Source organism: Orcinus orca, chromosome 15, assembly GCF_937001465.1.
Source record: "Orcinus orca chromosome 15, mOrcOrc1.1, whole genome shotgun sequence".
In the NCBI taxonomy this organism is placed as follows: Eukaryota; Metazoa; Chordata; class Mammalia; order Artiodactyla; family Delphinidae; genus Orcinus; species Orcinus orca.
Window position 1 is genome coordinate 70,288,687 of NC_064573.1, and position 19,562 is coordinate 70,308,248.

The 19,562-nt window shown below is 50.3% G+C and overlaps 1 protein-coding gene and 1 non-coding gene across 2 annotated transcripts in view; both read right to left on the reverse strand.

The window, feature by feature from the left end:
• Nucleotides 1–18,922, reverse strand: part of MYO18B (myosin XVIIIB) — a 235,423-nt gene extending 216,501 nt beyond the window's left edge. The window contains exons 1-3 of the mRNA XM_049697804.1: nucleotides 18,783–18,922; nucleotides 5,209–5,386; nucleotides 3,263–3,421 (exon numbers count right to left, since the gene is read on the reverse strand). Of these exons, the coding sequence (XP_049553761.1) occupies nucleotides 3,263–3,421; nucleotides 5,209–5,247 (198 nt within the window). The 5' untranslated portion in view covers nucleotides 5,248–5,386; nucleotides 18,783–18,922. The remainder of the gene's footprint in view (nucleotides 1–3,262; nucleotides 3,422–5,208; nucleotides 5,387–18,782) is intronic.
• TRNAA-CGC (transfer RNA alanine (anticodon CGC)) lies at nucleotides 3,130–3,203 on the reverse strand. Its single transcript has one exon. It is a non-coding gene; the product is annotated as a tRNA-Ala (tRNA).
• Nucleotides 18,923–19,562: the final 640 nt, after the last annotated feature.

Consider the following 19,562-nt stretch of genomic DNA (forward strand, 5'->3'; position numbering starts at 1 on the left):
TGTCGTGCACCATCTGCACCATGACCACGTGCTGCCTCCCATTCTAGCTCTGATTTGTGTTGCTCTCCTGTTTTAGGTGATGGATGCCTCCAGAGCACAGTCTCGATCTTCATCTTTGTAAAAATGACAATAATAATAATAATAATAATGGCTATCATTTATAGATCTTGCAATGGGCCCTCCATCGCCATAATGCAATATCCTTCTTAACCTAATAAAAAACCCAATGAAGTAGGTTCTGAACTTCTCCCCATTCCACAGATAAGGGAGCAAACACAGAGATGTAGGGGGCCCAAGAGACAAACCCAGAATGGAAAGTCACACAGGCCTCTCTGAGTCTGAAGCCAGTGCCCTTAACTGTTGAGTACTGACAGCGTTGCTTGTCTTCCTGGGACTCGCTGGAATCTCCTGGGAGCTTTAAAAAATTCTATCGCTTCGGCTCCACTCCCAGAGAGTCTGATGCAGCTGGTCTGGGTGGTGGCCCCCCAGGTGACTGCAACATGCAACTGGGGCTGAGAACGCCAGAGCCCGGCAGCTCAGTCTGACCTCCTGGGACCAGGCAGGACACTGCCTTCGAAAGGGAATTGGCTGCAGCTGGCAAATCTCACCACTGTCCACACCATTTTGAACAGTGAGTCAGTGCCTTATTTTTAACCAAACCCCCGTAGAGGAGACAGTAACACAGGGGTGGGCCAAGAAGACAACCCATCCCAACCTCCCTCCCCTCTACTATGTGTACTCTCTTCCTTCAGATTTTCTCAGTCACCAAAACCCTCAGATCCCACCTGCAGCCTTCTCAGTACAAGGGGGAAGAAGAGCACCTAGAATCACTGGGGCTGAGAGGAAACTCACAGCCCAGCCATTTTACAGATGCACAAACAAGGCCAAGAGAGGGGATGGGATTTGGCCTGGAACACACACAGTGGTGGGGCCAGAGCTAGAACCCAGTTCTCCTGACATCCGATATGGATCTCTTTCTGTCCCTATGTTATTCCAGTCTCTCCCCATCCCTCACTGGCTGGGTGGCCTTAGGAAAACCAAGTCACTCCCAGAGCCTCGTTTTCCACTCCTGCAAAATGGTGATGGATTCTAATGGCTCCCTGCAAGGATTATATGAGGCTCCAATGAAATGGCTGCGTTGGGGCGAGGAAAGAGAGGCCAAAGTTATTTAGTGATCGGGGCAAGAAAATTAAACTGGCAGGACCCAGCAAGGGCTTGCTGCCTCGCAGGAGCATGTCCTGAGGCTGCCCTGCTCCAGCCCTGGGAACATCTTGGCCCATGGTCCAGACACCTGTTGTCGTCTGAGGCCTGTCCATCAGACTCAGAGTCTCCATCCATGCCCTGCAGTGACAGCTTATCCCTGTCCTCTGCTCAGCTCTGCTTCTCAACTTGTGCACAGCAAAGCCAGTGCAGCCTGCAGGCTCCTCGGACCCTTTCCTCCCCAGGCCTCTGTGGCTGCCACACCAGCCACCTCACTCCCCAGACTGGCCCTTTCCCAGGCAGCTTGCCGGAGCAGAGGACACACAGCCTCCGGCCCTGGTCTGCCTCTATCTGGCCTCATGACCTTGAGCAAGTGCCCTGACCTCTCTGAATCTCAGCCTCCACCTCTGCTAAGTGGGTATAATCCCACCCACCCCCTTGCTGTACAGGGTATCAAATGAGCCCCTGAGCAGACAGTGAATCCTGTCGAGTGATAAACGGCACACGGTAACACTGCATCACGACCTAACAGCAGTCTGTGGGGGTGGACTTTGGCCCCCACTTAAGCTGCGTCAGCCAGGGCTGGGGACAGAGCCTGCCCTCCCCGTCACCACCCCCACGAAGGCTCAGCAGCGGGGTTTCAGCAGCTGCTGCCGTTCAGTTGCTAGAGGACTTCGCTGATGCATCAGAGTCACTGTGACTGGACAGGTGCAGGCACGTGGGGGACCAGCCAGGCAAACAACAGCTGAAGGGGCATGGGAGGCAAAGCCAGGGTGGCCACTGGGCTCCAGCCAACTCCAGGCCCTGAGGCCACCAGATCTCTCAGCCCAATCGCTGCAGCATCCACCCACCCTCAAGAGGGCGTAGCAGAGACGCAAGGAGATACCCTTTCTGCTAACACTGTGATATGCCCAAGGTGCAAGCACCCCAAGCCTGCCTCCCTGGTGTCCAGCCTCATCATCCTGCCTCCCTGGTGTCCAGCCTCATCATCCTGCCAGGGTTCCCGGGCTGAAGAGCTGGGGGACAGGAGGGAGGCAGCACTGGCCACCATCAGGGATCAATCTGCAGGTCCTTAAAGCACAGGGACTGCACCTCGTCCACCTACTGCTTCCAGCCCGCAGTGCTGTTCAGAGCATGTAAGTGGACACCGACCAGTCAGAAGGGACGCCAGCTGGAGCAGGGCCCTGAGGTCCCTTCTGGGCCAAGCAGTGAGCCTTTAATCATTGGCTATGGCCACTCTGAGGGACTCAGGAAAGGGGCCTAGGTGAGCATGGCAGCTGGGGGGCACTTGGGGTACTTGGGGCCATGGCCATTTACCACCTGCTATGGAAGGCTTTCAGAATTTTAACAACCAATACAGCAATAATCAGAGAATACCACCTGAACATCTTTTCTGCTTAAATGAAAGCGAACTATCTATACATCCTCAGTTAATATTTAGGTTTCCCTTTCTACAGAAATAGTGGCAAAATGATCCCCTCGTACATCAACTGTTACCATGCATTCACTCAGTGAACAAAAATTTCTGAGCCTTCACTACAGGTCAAGTTCCATGAGAGCTGCTCAAGATAGAGTCGAATGAGAGGGAGAGTTGATGCTCTTAAGGAATGCCTAGTCAAATAAGGCACGTGAGCCACCAATTACTATGCTGACCACAATTAAGACAGGCATAGAGGGTGGAGTGGGAATTCAAGGAAGGCAATGGGAGAGCTTTCCAGAGATGTACCATTTGAGTTGGGTTTTGACAGAGGTGTAGGAGTTTAACAGATCAAGCTGAAGTGGGGACTGCAGGAACAAAGGCTGGCAAGTGACTCAAAGGATGCTCACAGGACAGGATGGTGGGTATTTTTTAAATTATTTATTTAGGCTGTGGCAGGTCTTCACTGCAGCATGTGGGATCTTTAGTTGCAGCATGCACATGTGATCTAGCTCCCTGACCAGGGATTGAACCCGGGCCCCCCTGCAGTGCGAGTGCAGAGTCCTAGCCACCGGACCACCAGGGAAGTTCCCAGAATGGTAGGTATTGAAAGTCGCCTGGTCCCCTTCCTGTGGGGCCACTTACCTCTGGTTCCGGGGAGGCAAGCACTGCCTGTTTCCTCCGTCTTGCTTCCTTCGACTCTTTCTCAGTCTCCCGGACCAGTTGCCTAATGAAGCCCCCTGGGATGACAGAGAAAAGGGGAGGGGGCGAGGATGGTGGAGGGCTCCTGTCCTCTTCCCGAATCTGTTTTCCAGAAGCAAGGAAGGAGAAAGCTCAGTGAATGAACCAGTGGAGGCAAGCTGCTCTTTAAAGAATCTGCGACAGAGCCAGGGAGACGCCCAAAGAGGACATACACGACCAAGCTCATGTACAAGAGGCCACTGCAAAGCAGGAGAGGCCCGGCGAGGCTCTGGGAAGCCTCGAGACAGCGCATGAAAACGGAATGCACGAGCTTCAGAGGTTACTCCAGTTGGTGCGATCTCTGCCTGGACCCAGTTTCCTCATAATACGAATTTGCATGAACAAGGCCACTGGTTCCCTTCCCTGGCGTGGGACAGACCCATCTCTGGGAAGACCTGTTTCAGAAGGAGCTTTTCCAGGTTTCCAGAAGGGGATGGATCACAGGGAACCATCCACACTCTCCTGTCCCATCTCAGCTTGTAGTTAATAGATTAAGCAATTAATTCATCACTTTAATCACTTTCTGTGCCAGGAGCATGGTAAGGGAGGGAAGGGCGGGAAGCCATGGTTTATATAAGGATCCAGCCCTATGGCTATAGCCCGCTCCGCTGACCCAGTGCCATGACTTCTCGATGGTCCTTAAGCCAGAATCCGGACAGCCAGGGGCTCGCCAATACTGGGCTTTAAAGCCTGCATTTTACCCCAGAAACGTGGTCTAAGCCAGCTAGCTGGACTTGGATTGCGGCTGAGACTCGCCACAGAGACCTTGGAGGCTGAGACCTGGGCCTGGCTGTGACCGACTGGGGCGCGTCTCTAACCAGCATCACTGTGGCTGCTCGTGAGTTTAAAAAAGACAAACGTCTCCAGCACTTCTCACGGCAGAGCTACACACTGGTTTAAAATAAGCTCCTTATCAAGGTCCTCTTCAAGAGGGTGGCGGAGACTTGATCTCTGCAGCCCTGCTGATAGAAGGGAATCTAAAGGAGACAGGAAAGGCCAGGAGACAAAGCAGAGGCCAGGAGATAAGGCAGACTTCTGCCTAGGAAGAGAGAAGCCAGAGACACACAGAGAGCGGGCTCACGTTTACACCACGCTCACGTGGACTGAAACCTGAGAGTGAAAGGCGCACTCAGCAGGTGTCAACCTCCACTCCCTCCAGCATTATTCTATGCTACACCCAGATCAGTCTGGGAGGGGCATTGGCAGCCAGAAAGAAGCTTCTCGACCACCCCACCCTCCAGCCTCCAATTCATTACACCCTGTCCACAGGGTGGGATGAGGTGAGGAGGAGATAACAAGCATCAAAGAAAGAGGCGGCCTTTCATGGAATCTTATGAGAAACACAAAAGGGAAAAGCAGAATCACTGGGAAGAAGGGCCCGTTTCCAGTTCTCCATGGTGACAGAAGGCAGGGACCTCAGAAACCCATCCCCATGGCATAAACCTGGCAGCCAACAGCCCTGCCTCTGCCCCCTCACCCCCCGCTTCCCCACCCATACTTCTCCCACACAACCCTCATGCTCATCAGAGCTGCCATGAGGATGGAGACTGGACAGCTGGTCCACCCTTGTTCCCCCACCACCTACTGCGGAACAGACGGAGACCAGGCAGCCATGGGAGGAGTCAAGGGCATGGTCACTAATGCCTGGCTGGGTTGGAGAGGCCATGGCTAACCGAGGCAGAAGACCGAAGGGGGACTGGACATGCCCCAGGGAGGCTCTGAATGTCAGGATCCCTGCCCCAGGTGGCCCCAGGTGGGAGGGGGCAGCCTGGGCCACCGGGGCCATGACTTGTCCTTGGAGGGTCCAGTTGGCCCATGTGGCTGCAGCCCGAGCCCTGATCGTTACTTTCCTTCTGCTCCCACAGGGCAAGGCGTGATGAGATGGCCATGCTGAGGCAGTGCCAGGACCGTGAGATGAGACGAGGTGAGATGAGATGAGATGAGATGGGATGGGATGAAGCTCTCTGCTGGGCAGCACGGAATACGGCTTTATGGACACACGCAGCGTATGAGGTGATGGACACGAGACTGACCCACGGAGACACAGAGGGGAGAGAAGAGAGGGACAGGTTAGCTCCTGGGTACTGCCCAGATCTAACCCCCACCAATGCCACGAACCAAGACCACAAAGCCGGGCACAACTGTCAGTTACATCTGGGAGGAATGCGGTCAGCAGGGAGCTGCTGGCCATGGAGTGGACAGTGCCCTGATATCCTTGCCCCCTGACCCCGCACTTTAACGTTCTCTTGATGTACACAGTCAGAAAAGTACATACTAGTAAGTGTATAGCTCAGTGGCTCTCACATAAAGAACACAACTATATAACTAGCACCCTGACCAAATTAAAACTATTAAACTTTTAAAATAAAAACATGATTTTATTTAAAAGTATACTGAATTTAATTTAATTGATTAAAATTTTAATCTTAATTAAAATTATAACAATTTTAATTAAAATTATTAAAAGTACATTTGAATTTAATTTGAAATATTCTTTTACTTATGAATATTATAGTATATAAATATTGTAAACATATTATATAAATACATAAATATTATAAATAAAATAATAAACAGGCTAATCTAATCTAATCTAATCTATAGTGATGGAGGTGAGAGCACCACGAGTGGAAATTTCTAAGGCAATGGAAATGTCCCGAATCTTGATGCGAGTTGTGAAATGTGAAATAAAATGGAGTCACTTATGTCAGGGGTTTTACAATGGGGCCGGCAGGCCATCAAGGAGGGGGACCTTACACACATCCTCCCCTGGTGCAACCACGAACTTCGGAACTGGTCCAAACCACAAAGATTCCAAGGACTCTGCAAGAACACCTGAGATCTGTCCCAGTGAGGAACTTTTACTTCCCTCTAGTGATAGCCTTAGTGCTCAATCACGTTAATCGAAGGCCAACTTCGACCTCCAACTCCAATTAAAATTCTTTGTAATGCAAACCTCCCCCCCATTTGCCTTTAAAAGCCTCTGAGTTTGACTCCCTAGCAAGACACTGTTTGCGTTGCTACCGAAATCTGTGTGCCCGAATTACAATTCTTTAATCCCAAATAAAATTTGTGTTGGATTACTGCCTTCTAAGTTTATTCAGGTTGACAGAGTGCTGGTTATGCTAGTACAGCACGTGTAAAAATTCATCCAGCTGTACAATTAAGCTTGAAAATTTTACTGTATTAAATCATATCTCAATTCAAAAAATAGAACATTACCAGCCCCTTGACCATCCCTCATGCCCCCTTCTCGTAACTATTCCCCTGAGGACAGCTACTCTCCTGATTTCTAAAACCACAGAAGAGCGTGTGTTTCTTTTGTGAGGTAGCAGTTGGCTCCACGGTTTGACCGTGAAAATGAGGAAAGGGTAGGACACCTTGACTGTTAATTGACCCAGAGCTTTGGGGAAAAGATTAAGCATTTTTAGCATCATTTTGAAAGCCTTAACAAACATACGTAACTTTTGACCTCGAAAGCCCTCTTCTGGAAAACAAATTTGAGGAAGTGATCCTCAACCAGAAAACGTCACCACTGTGTTGCTTGTACGACTAAAAAACCTAAGTCTCCGATAACTAGAGAAGTTGAATAAATTAGAGCACATCGGACTTAAAGCAATAGTATGAACCCACTGAAAAGGATGCTTAGCAAACATTTTAAAACAGCTTTATTCATCCCACGTCAGATCTTCTAGAAGGCCAGTGTCTGTACAAACCTGCTCAAGAGAGTTTTCTGGTCTCCTTTATTCGCGTACTATAAACAGAAATGTTGGGGGGGAATGTAAATTAGCAAGCCCAAAGTGGAAAAAACCTGTCAGCCTCATATCCAGGTGTCAGTAATAAAAGATGAAATTGTTAAAGTAAAAATAAAAAACTGCTTTCTCTGAGGTATAATTTCTATGCCAGCCGTAAGCTTCACCCATTGTGAGCATACACTTTGATGCTTTTTGATAAATTTACAGTTTTTAAAATAAATTTATAGAGTTTTGCAACCCTCACCAGAATCCCATCACCCCCAAAAGGCCCTTCATGCCTATTTGCCTCGCTAGCTGTTCCCACCCTCAGCCCCAGGCAACCACTAATTTACTTTCTAACTTCTATAGACTGCCTTTTCTGGGCTTTTGATATAAATGGAATCCTAGAGAATGCACTCTTTTACGTGTGTCCTCTTTCATTTTGCATAACGTTTTTGAGGTTTTTCTGCATCGTTGCGTATATCAGCATTCCACTGTATGGATAAACCACATCCTCTTTAACCATTTACCAGCTGACGGACATTTGGGTTGTTTCCACTTTGGGCCCTGATGAATAATACTGCTATGAATAGTCCTGTAAGCCTTGGTGTGCCCATGTGTTTTCGCTTCTCTCAGGGAGATTCACAGGAGGTCGCACTGCTGGGCTGTCTGCTAACTTTATGTTTGATTTTTTTAAGAACTGGCCCAACTGGCTTCCAAAGTGGTTGCGGTCATTTCCCATCCTGCCTGCAGTGTCTCAGGCCCATTTGGGAAGCATTTGCAATCACACTGGAAGGTGCTCCAATTGGCTTGTGAGGTAAAGGAGGCAGAGGGCAACACGGCACATGCGCGCGCACACAAACACAATAACTATCCAAAATGGGCAATTAACAAAGCACCCCACAGAAAATGAAGAGCCCTCCTGTATGCCCAGGTTCTGCATCTGCGAATTCAACTAAGCGTGAATCGAAAAAACTTGGGGAAAAAAAATTCCAGAAAGTTCCAAAAAGCAAAACTTGAATTTGCTGTGCCCTGGCAACTATTTACGTTGTATTTACATTTACACTGTTTTTACATAGCATTTACATTGTATTTATAACTGCTAACATAGCATTTACAGTGCATTAGAGATGATTTAAAGTATATGAAGGAGGCTGTGCTGCGTTATATGCAAATATTACACCATTTTATATAAGAGACTTGAGCATTCATGGATTTTGGTATCTGTGGAGGGTTCTTGGAACCAATCCCCCAGAGATACCGAGGGACGACTATACAGCAAGATCTTAGTGAAGGGGGTCAAGAGGGGAGGAAGGAGCCTCTTTCTTCCCCCTTCGGCTTTTCTCACTTCTATCTCTGAGCAGGATCCCTCACTGACCCCTCCCAGCCCCCTCCTGGAAGATAACCCCATCCTCAACACTCAGAGTTACCATGGTTCACGAGTTTTCGGAGGTCCCCTTGGCCTGTAAAGAGCTGCTTTCAGGGACTTATCCATAGAAGACGGCTTGGGCAGCGTTCCGGAAACCCTGCCCTACGCAGAGACAACTACACATCCCGGAAGCTGATAAGACAAACCTCACTGGTGGCGCTGAGCTGAACCCATCTCGCCAGACACCACCACGGCCCTCGTTTTCCAACTCCGCGTGGAGCGAGGTCAACCCACTCCCATCATCTCGCGACAGCCCACTGTGGCCCTCACTTCCCAGCTCCGCGTGGGGCGATGTCGCCCGCTCCCATCATCTCACGAGATCCCACCGTGACTTCGCTTTTCAACCCCCACGTGAGGTGATGTCAAGTCACTCTCATCATCTCGCGAGAGCTCACTGTGGCCCTCGCTTTCCAACTCCACGTGGGGTGCTGTCACATGATAGTTTGAAATCAGCGAAGGGAGTGTTTACACCACAGAAACTGGCAAATACCACAAAGCAGGGCTTTTGCTCCCGGAGCCGGGCATTAAACACTGACCAGCACAGAGCTCGCTGACACTGCAGCGCTCCTGCAGGGCCTGGCAACGATGAAATCACAAGATCGGAAGACCCAAGAAGGGATATTTTAGCTCTGATGAGGTCATGTGCCCACGGGAGACCCTTAAAACATGTTCAAGTGAAAACAGCCAAGTCTTTGCCTTAAGAAGAAGGCCCCATAGTGTGGGCTTTCCAGGTTGCAGAGGCACAAGAGGTAAATAAAGCTGGAGAACAAGCAGGAGGCCAGATCTCTGGGGAGAGGGGCTGGGGGAGAGAAGCGGACAGAAGACCCCCTCCCCGCTCATCCCCTTAGGAGACACTGGAGAGGACCCGAGTGACTCACAGCCAGAATTCTTTCTGCTACACGCCTGGGCAGAGGAGCCCGGTTATGAATAGGCCTGACCTGAGGTTGCTGCCCTGGCCACTGCCCTCCCCGCAACACTTCCCATCTGGCTCAGGCCGCCCAGGTCAGTGGCTGCTTCCCAAGAATCGCCCTCAGCTTCAAGGCTCTAGGGGGGATCCTGGCTGACTGTCTGGGTTGTCCTCAACCGGGCTGCTGGCAGGCCCAGGGGTCCAGAGCACATGGCGGAAATGAGAGAGCTCAGTCTCGGGCCTTTCCTCCTCCTGTCTTGCCCCTCAAGGGCACTAGGCCAGCCCCACTGACCCAGGGCCAGGAGCCAATCCTACTGGGGTGGCTTTGTCAAGCCTTAATTTAAGCAAGTGTTCTTATCACCACATTCTCATCCCGGCCTGAAACTCACACCTGCCTCATCAGCTGCTGTTTTGAGCCCATGAGGAGGCCCCAGATGCTCCGAATTCGTGGGACAAAGTCTCAAGTCTCCCCTCGGAGGTGAGGGAGGCTGGTGAAAGGAAAAGTAACCCCCAAAGCCAGGGATGGTTTGAAACAGTTTTCCATGTAGACATGCTGGTCTGAGTGGCCCCACGGGGTCCTCAAGGCTTTCCCTCTCACATCTCAATGTCCAGCCCTAACCCAGCAACTAATCCTCCGATGACTTCACCTGTCTCAGAGAACAAACTCGCAAGTCTTTATAGTGGCCTACAGGGCCCACGTGGTTCCTGTCCTAACGCCTCTCCCCCTTGCTCCTCCACTTCAGTGAGGAGTGACCTGGATGCACCCTTCCACATGCTGTTCCCTCTGGTGCACACGCTTTTCCTTCTGCATGGCTCACATCTTCAGCTCTTTTAAGTCTTTGCTCAGAGTCACCTTCTCAGTGATCCTGCCTTCACCATCCCATTTAAATTGCTGCATAGCTCCATTCCACCTCACCCCACCCTATCCCAGCACTGCCCATCATCTGATCTTACTCTTTTCCCCGCATAGCACTTGATCACTTTCCACCATGCTGTGTGTTCTTAGTTTAGTTTCTGACTCCCCATGCAGAACATGGCCCCTAAGAGGTTCAGCATTTCCATCTGTCTTGTCAGCTTATGTGGCCCCAGAGCCTAGGACAGTGCCTGGCACACACGTCTTTCTCAATACGTATTTGTTGAGTGACGAATGGATGAATGATTAGGAGCGTGGCTGGGGAGGGGCAGCGCAGGCCGTTGCCAGCAAGTCTACAGCGGGGATTGCTGACGTCCCCCCCATTGCTGTCTGCATCTACATCTGTTATCATGGCCCACGTTCATGTCCTGCCACCACTATTCCCTTGTGGGCGCCCAGGAAGTTCTCTGAGACTGTTTTCTCAGCTGTAAAATGGGAAGAGGACGGCCACACACCCACATGCTTAATCACTGGTAACTGCTTTCAATCTTTTCATTTTCTTTCGACTCCATGGCCAAAGCCGGCCTGGAGGCCCCAGCCCAGGACTCAGAACGGGATGATTCACCAACATTTAGGGAGAACCTACACTGTGCTGAGCACTGAGATAGAAACCTTACACCTAAACTGCCCCTGGCCCCCTTAAATTCCTATGGGACCTGAAATTTAATTATCTTGAAATCCATTATCACATTTCATTCCCAAGACAGCAACCACATGGTTGGCGTCACTCCCATAGAGCAGACAAGAGTCTCAGAGAGGTTGAAGCACTTAGCTGAGGTCACCCGGCGAGAAGGTCAAGCTGTTTCCTATCAGGATAGGGGGCAAGTAGGTTTCAACTCACATATCAACTCTGATAGATGCCTGGTTGTGTCTGGAGCGTTACACAGGAAGGACTCTGAGCTTCTGTCTGAGTGACAGATAAGGCATCCCATGTGACACCCATGGGGTGCACCCTCCATTTTCTTGTCTGGAGCCTTCAACCATCTGCCAGGTGAGCAATTTCTCATAGCTCCCAGATTCTTCAGAACACGGGTCACTGTCCCCTGGGAGCGTCCTCCTAGACTGCTCTCTGCAGCACAAGGGGACACTTCCCTCCACAAGAGGCTGACCACAGTGAGCGCAGCAGGCTTATGCCCTTCAGGGGGCAGACGTCAGTCCTGGAGCCCTCACATCTGAGCTTGGGCCCCATGCTGCCTGTTGCCAAACCTCTCTGGGCCTCAACTCTCCCATCTGTCAAACGGGAGCTCCAGTCTTTCTTGTCCACTTCCGGGGGGTTGGGGATGGGGGTGACACTAGCCCTCTGTACACCTGTGAGCCGTTACTGACTTTATTATGATGGCCTTCTGCAGCAGCCCTGTCGCCTATTAATTGACTGAGGTCGAGTCCCAGTCTTTTAAGTTCCTGGACCCAATTCCAACGTGTATGTGCCAGGGTGTACGTGGGGGCAGGTCAACTCAGTTCTGACACTATCTCCTCAGACATAAGATTAGATTCCACGAGTAAAGGGCTCAGTCCCACGAGACTGCCCTCCCCCCGCCCCCACTTCAGCCACCAATCCCAAGCTCTGACTGTTACTTGTGCTTCTGACCAACTGGCTATAAATCAGAGGTTCCCACGAGCCCCTCCTTGGGTTAGATCAGTTTGCAGAGTGGCTCACAGAACTCAAAGAAACATTTTACTTACTAGATCACCGGTTTATTATAAAAGGATATAACTCAGGAACAGCCAGATGGAAGAGATGCGCAGGGCGAGGTAGGGGGGAAGGGGCTCAAAGCTTCAACGTTCTCTACACACACCTCTCACCCCTAGTCTCCACGTGTTCACCAACCCAGAAGCACTGCAAACCCCATCTATATATTTGGGACTCACAGCTTTCAAAACCCTTGGAATTTCCTAAGTGTGGAGAGTGATAAAGTTGTCATATATACACTACCATGTATAAAATAGATAACTAATGAGAACCTACTGTATAGCACAGGGAACTCTACTCAGTGATCTGTGGTGACCTAAATGGGAAGGAAATCCAAAAAAGAGGGGATATATGTATATGTATAGCTGATTCACTTTGCTGTACAGCAGAAACTAACACAACAGTGCAAAGTAACTATGCTCGAATAAAAATTAATTTTTTAAAGGTGCCTTTTGTTATGTTAATGAGGTGACTTTTGGAAAGCCAAATATATATGAGATGACCAAAAAAATATATATATATATTTTTTTCTTACTAGATTACCAGTTTATTATAAAAGGATCTAACTCAGGAACAACCATATGGAAGAGATGCATAGGGCAAGGTATGGGGAAAGGGGTGCAAAGCTTCCATGCTGTCCCACCCGGCACCTCCCTGTGTACACCAATCCAGAAGCTCTCCAAACCCCATTCTTTTAATTTCACTGAAGCTTCCTTATGTAGACAGGATTAATTGATTCAACCTCAAGGCCCTCTCCCCTTCAAGGGGGTGGGGGGAGGGTGGAAGAGACTGAAAGTTCCAATCCTCTAATTCTGGTTGGTTCCCCTGGCAACCAGCCCCTTCCTTAGAGGCTTTCCAAAAGTCACCTCATTAACACAAATTCAGGTGTGGTTGAAAGGGTTTTGTTATGAATATCAAAAGACACTCCTATCTGGAAATTCCACAGGTTTTAGAAGTTTTGTGCCAGGAATGAGAGACAAAGACCAAATATATATTTTATTACACCTACTCCCTGATACTAAATCTTACTGCTAATAAGGTAAGTACAAGTACAATTTTAAGGTAAGTACAAGTATAATTATAAAAATGGTAGTGCAACACCATTTTCACCTATCAAATTGGCCACATGGAAAGTTTGATATTACTCTGCGTTGGTGACAATACTGGGGAACAGGCAATTTCATACACTGCTAGTGCAAGTATGAAGGACAGCATCTACTGAAATTTTCAATGTATATTTCCTTTGATCCAGCAAGTCCACTTCTGTGGGCAATTCAGAACCCTCTCTAGAATAAGGATCAGCAAATTATTTACTTTTTTTCCAAAAAGGGAGAAAATAGTTTAAGCTTTGGGCCATGTGGGAGATGACCAAATATATATTTTTGGTCTGAATGACCAAATACGTATTTTTCTTCATAAATCGCAATATTGCACCCAGCTCAATAAAAATCTCCAAATGCTTTGCACATCAGCTGGCTTTGACAGGTCTTCACCTCTCCCCCCACTCGCTTCCTCTCTCCCTAAATCACGCTCTGAGTGTTTCTTGAAGAAACAGAAAAATCTTGGCTCCTCCACCACATCGCCTCTCCGCTGTCCATATCTGTGGTTGCCTCACTGACCCAGGTTGGCCACATGTCCCTTGCCAGCCACCTTACAGCCTGGTGAGATCCTGGACCTTCCAGATGGGCCTCCTGGCCTAGGGATGAGCAATAATATTTCTCTCAAATGCTAGCATCTACTGATCTGTAGTTGGGGGCTGCCTGGAGTGTTGTATTGAGAAGGATCCTGAGCTATGGCTGAACTAGCAAGAAAGTGTGTGGTGATCGACTAGCAATGTCTGCCATTGGCGCAGGAATGGTTAGGAGTGGTGCCTGTGCCAAGTATTTGCCGTTTCCAGCCTGGTGCTTCGCCTGCCACAGTGAGGCAAGAGGCTGGTCAGGCTTTTGCTGGGAGGCTCCCCTGATTGCTCCATCACAGGGCTGTCTTTCTACCCCTGCTCCCTTGCTACCTGGAGTTTTGCTGTCTAACACAGCAGCCACTAGCCACATGAGGCTATTTAAATTTAAATTAGCTAAAATTAAATGAAAACTTCAGGGGCTTCCCTGGTGGCACAGTGGTTAAGGATCCACCTGCCAAGGCAGGGGACACGGGTTTAAGCCCTGGTCCGGGAAGATCCCACGTGCCTCGGAGCAACTAAGCCCATGCACTACAACTACTGAGCCTGCGCTCTAGAGCTGGTGAGCCACAACTACTGAAGCCCGTGTGCCACAACTACTGAAGCCCGCACACCTAGAGCCGGTGCTCCCAACAAGAGAAGCCACCACAATGAGAAGCCCGTGCACCACAATGAAGAGTAGCCCCCGCTCACCGCAACTAGAGAAAGCTCACGCGCAGCAACAGAGACCCAATGCGGCCAAAAATTAATAAATAAATAAACTTATTAAAAACCAAACCAAACAAAAAAACCTTCAGCTTTTCAGTTGCACCAGGCACTTTCACATATTCCACACATGGCTAGTGGCTACCATACTGGACAGCAGAGATACAGAACATTTCCATTATCGAAGAAATTTCTGTTGGACAGAGCTAGACTAGATCAGGGTTTTCAATAGGCGGTGATTGTGCTCACCCATGGACATTGGGCAATGCCTGAAGGCATTTTTGGTTGTCACAGCTGGAGACGGGCTGCTACTGGTATCTAGCAGGTAGAGGCCAGGGACGCTGCTAAACATCCTACAATGCTCTGGACAGTCCTCCCACCACAAAGAATTACTCAGTCCCAAATGTCAATTGTGGTGAGGTCAAGAAACCCTGGCCTAGAAGAATCATGTCAAGTAGAGAGGAGCGTTAAGGGGAAAAAAGGGCAAAATAATCTTGCTTCAAACAATAAATAGATGTGATATAGAAAGAATTGAGAAAATGAGTCAACCCACTGTTGACAGAAGAATAAGAGGAGAAGTCATTCCTGGACCCATAGCCACTTAGTGGCTCTGTGACCCCAGGCAAGTCACTAACCCTCTCTGATTCTCTTTTCTCCTCGAGAAAACTGGAACAGTATGATGCCCCCTCCTGGACTGTCAATGGATTAAATGAGATAATTAGTTTGAATAGGCTTTGTTATCTGTCCCCGTGGAACAGTGTTGCATAATTGGTTATCTTAGCTCACGTTGTTTATTAGACTAGACTAAATAAACAAGTCTCTGGCAGCAAGGAACCAAGTCCCACTTTCATTTCACTCTGCATGACCTTGGGTCACTTAAGCCTCTGAACCTCACTTCCTGATCTGTAAAATGGGACTAATCACTCATGCCCAAGCTCACAGCAATATCCAGTGTGAAACAGACATTTAATCCCAGTAAGCAACCATCTCTCTCTCAACTCGACAGCTAATCTGGTTGCCCTCCATGAAACTGAAACTCAAACCCCAGCTGGTACCCAAGAAACAGCTGAAAATGCACGCACACAATCTTTTATGGGCGGAGATGAATTCCCCTGGGACCCCGGACCTTGAAATCCCTGACTCCCTGAGCGTGAGTGCTGGCTGAGTATCTGGTAAATCCACCTCACCGATTCTCTAAGATCTTTCCTTTACTGCCAGAAACTGTACTTCTTCAAAGTAATTAAGTATCAGGGAGAAGCACAGTGTAGAACAGGAAAGGAAAATTACGGAGCTGGGTGAGTCATGACGGGGCCGGGGGAGGTGATTCAGGTGAAGCTGATGTTGGCTCTGGGTCCTTTAGAATGAATGGTGTACGCATGAGCGTGTGCGTGTGCGTGTGTGTGTGTGTGTGTGTCTGTGTGTGTGTGGGAGAGAGGGAGAGGGAGGGAGAGGGAGAGGGAGAGGGAGAGGGAGAGGGAGAGGGAGAGGGAGGGGGGAGGGAGGGAGGGGAGAGAGAGAGAGAGAGAGAGAGAGAGAGAGAGAGAGAGAGAGAGAGAGAGAGGGAGAGAGAGAGAAAGGGGAGAGACTGACTTCTGCCTTGATGGTTATGAGATATCCCAGCAGCTCTCATCCCAATGAGCTTGTTTGTGTAATAAAGTTCATTTTTGTTGAAACTAGAGCTGAGATTTAATCCTTTCGTTTGAGGCTTGGAGGATGATGGTGGAGAAGGTTTTGGGGGTGGGGGTAATAGGAAAAATTGGGTTATTATTCCTAAAATGGGGAGCCCCAGGCTGTCTCCTGAATGTCAAACTGGAAGGCAGGGGCTGTTCTAAGCCCAATGCCGTCACTGCAAATCTGTGTGTCCTTGGGCAAGTTGCTAACCCTCTCTGTGCCTCAGCTGCCCAATCTGTGAACGGGTGAGGCTGGATTTGACAGCACCCGGGGGGGGGGGCCTCCACTTGCCGACTTTCTCCATTTTCCAAATAATTAAATTTCACATAGCTTAAATATTAAGGATACCGTGAAAAGACATGGAGGAAACTTAAATGCATGTTACTAAATGAAAGGACCCATCTGTAAAGAGTATGTACTGTAGACTCCAACCATATAGCATTCTGGAAAAGGCAATACTGTGGAGACAGTAAAACAATCAGTGATTGCCGGGGGGGTTGGGGGGAGAAGGGGATGAACAGGCAGAGCACAGAGGGTTTTTAGAGCAGTGAAACTACTCTATAGGATACCATAATGATGGACACATATCGTTATGCATTTTCCAAATCCATAGAATATACACCACCAAGAGTGAACCATCACAGACACTATGCATTTGGTGATAATTACGTGCCAGTAAAGGTTCATCAGTTGTAATAAACATCCCACGCTGGTGGGGAATGTCACCACGGGGGAGGCTGTGAACGTGGGGACGGGGGTGTATGGGAATCTCTATACCTTCCCCTCAATTTTGCTGTGAATCTAAAACTGCTCTAAAAAATAAAAGTTATTAGTTAAAAACATTCAAGGATATGCCATATACCACAGTCGCCACACAGCAACTAACCACCTGCTTAAACCAGCCCGTTCAGACAGTCGTTTGTATCTCCTACGTAAACCAGGAGCCGCTGAAGGGCTGTGTCAACAAGGCCTAGAAGGAACCTAGCCAGAGTTCCCATCCTTTTGGCCGTGCCGGGAGGTTCTCTCCTTTACTGCCAGAAACTGCACAGTAAAGTTTCTGTACAGCTGGGGGCTTCTCATCTCATCTCACAAAGCCCCCAGAAGCGCTTGGTCTTGCCCCTGGCTGAGCACGGGCCTTATGAAATTTTGCAATAATCAGACCCTAACAGAGGACAGTGCGTGTTTTCCACGTCTGTGAGACCAAGGTGGGTGCTAAGCAGCAGCCCCCTGGGGGTTTGTCGGCTCCCACAGGAAAGGCGTTTCTCCAGCCTTGGTGGCCACCGGACGTGCCCATCAGGTTTGAAACCTGTGAATTTCCGGGCCCCTCCCCCCAGGACCGTTCAGGAGTTCTGAGATGGTCCCGGGAATCTGCATGTTTGACACCCCCCTCCCCGCCCCACCCCCGTGAGGCCGGTGGAGGTAATCAACGACCCATCCTTGGAGAAACGCTGCCCTGGATGTTGAATCCTGGTTGCCATCTCCAGGATGGTCTCGCCAAGGCCCTCAGGGTTTCGAAGGCGAAACTAAAGCTTAGATCCCGGAAGGGACTGCTCCGAGGTCGCAGAGTCAGCAGAGCCCAAACTTGGCTATTCAAGGTGACCGGGCCTATGTGCAGGTGCCACCAGACATCTGCGCTGGTGACACGCAGCCCCTCCAAAGTCAGGAGACCCTCCTCCTCCTCTGTCTCTCTCTGTGTGTCATTATTTTCTAGAACTCATCCACAGCCTAAACTACACAGCCCACCCTGGACGTCACACCCAGATACAGGAGAGCCTGAGTCAGTAGCAAAGACAACCCTGAGGGAACCACGGTCCTGTCAGACACAGGAAGCCCCAGTGGGCCCCTCGGCCCCCCTGAGCTGGTGCACTGAGCGGGCCAGGCATCTGCTCGGCCGGCCGCAGAGTGAAAGCGGCAGTGCAGTTCTCCCGGCCCGGTGGCTCGAGGCCAGACTGGAACCGACTGGACTTTCCCCTCCCGGCCACCTCCACGGAGCAGCCTCACCAAGGCCGTGGCCCTGAGGCCTAACTCCAGGGAGGGAGCTCCATGTGAAGACACAGCCCCTCCCCACTGTGCCCACTGCCCACACCACTCACGAGGCCTGTGCCGCTTCTCCATTCAAAGAAATGCCCACAACGGGCGAGCCACAGAAAACACCTCCTCTCGGACAGAGGATCCCTGTGAATTCACTGGGCCACGTGAAACTCAAACCTCCGTCCACCAGCCCCTTCCCTGCCCCCCATGCTTATTTGGAATAAATGGAATAAAAAACCATTACAATCAAGGCTTAGACTCAACAGCGTTGGAAACGTGAAAGCGGAAGCGTTTGGCTTCCTCACCATCAACTGACACCCAGTTAAGCAGAAACCACTGGTAGCTGAGGGAAAATACGAACCCCTGCCGTCTGGCGGCTGAGATTCCAAAATGAAGGTTATCTCATGACTCTAAAGATATTTAATAATTAGCAAACAGCTGGGGCCTGACCAGGGTGATCTTTAAAAGTATCCCCTCACCCCAGCGTTTGGTCATAAAATCCTTCCATGAAACACTCTTGTTTTCTAAGCAGGCAACCAGCCAAAGGGAAGAGGGCTCAGAGGCCGAAAGGCCCGAAACAGATGGCAAGACCAGCCCCCAAAGTACATTCTGGAAAATTATGCCTATCTGCTCACAAGGCGCACACCGTCAAACCCAGCCCGACGGTACCTTCTCCAGCCGGGGCTGAGGTCACAGGATCCACTCCCGTCCGAGGGGTCTCCCCAGGTCCCAGCGCAGGGACCCACCAGGCCAGGAGAGCAGGGACAGAGGAGAAATGGCAGCAGCTCCCCGCCCGACGCCGGCACTCATATCCCCTTCCCCGCCTGCACCTCCCCGCCCTCCCCCACGCCAATGTGATAGCAGCAGCTGAGTGGGCAAGTCATTTCTAAAATTAGCCGCTGAGCTCCAGGTCTGGACAGGAGGCAGCAGCCTGGGGTGGCCGCTGACCAGGCAGTCGGAGCGCATGGACGTATTTGGTGGTGCGGGACAGGGGCGGGGACAGCTCCCGACGCCGGCGCCTTCTCCCCCGCCCCCCACCCCGACCCCACCCCCACCCCGACCCCGGCCGGCGGCACAGCCATACTCCCGGCCCTGCTCCACGCTCCACGCAGATAACCGGAGGCCACAGCAGCTGGGTGCCCGGCTCCATGTCCCGGCTGGTCCCGGGAAGGAAATAGCTCGACCGAATGCCGGTGTCTCTCGGCGTAAGGAAGATGCAGCCGCTGTCGCTCACCCGGACACCAGCCTGAGGTCTTTAATGAACTCATGTCCTATTCTCGACAACCCTAGGAGATAGGGTTTTCCCCATTCCCATGTCGCAGATGGGGAAACGGCGGCACAGAAGAATGAACCGACTTACCCAAAGCAGTGGAGAGCCAGGAATTGAACCCACGTAGTTCTGACCCCAGAGGGCACAGTCTTAAACAGCAAACAGGATGATCTAAAAGA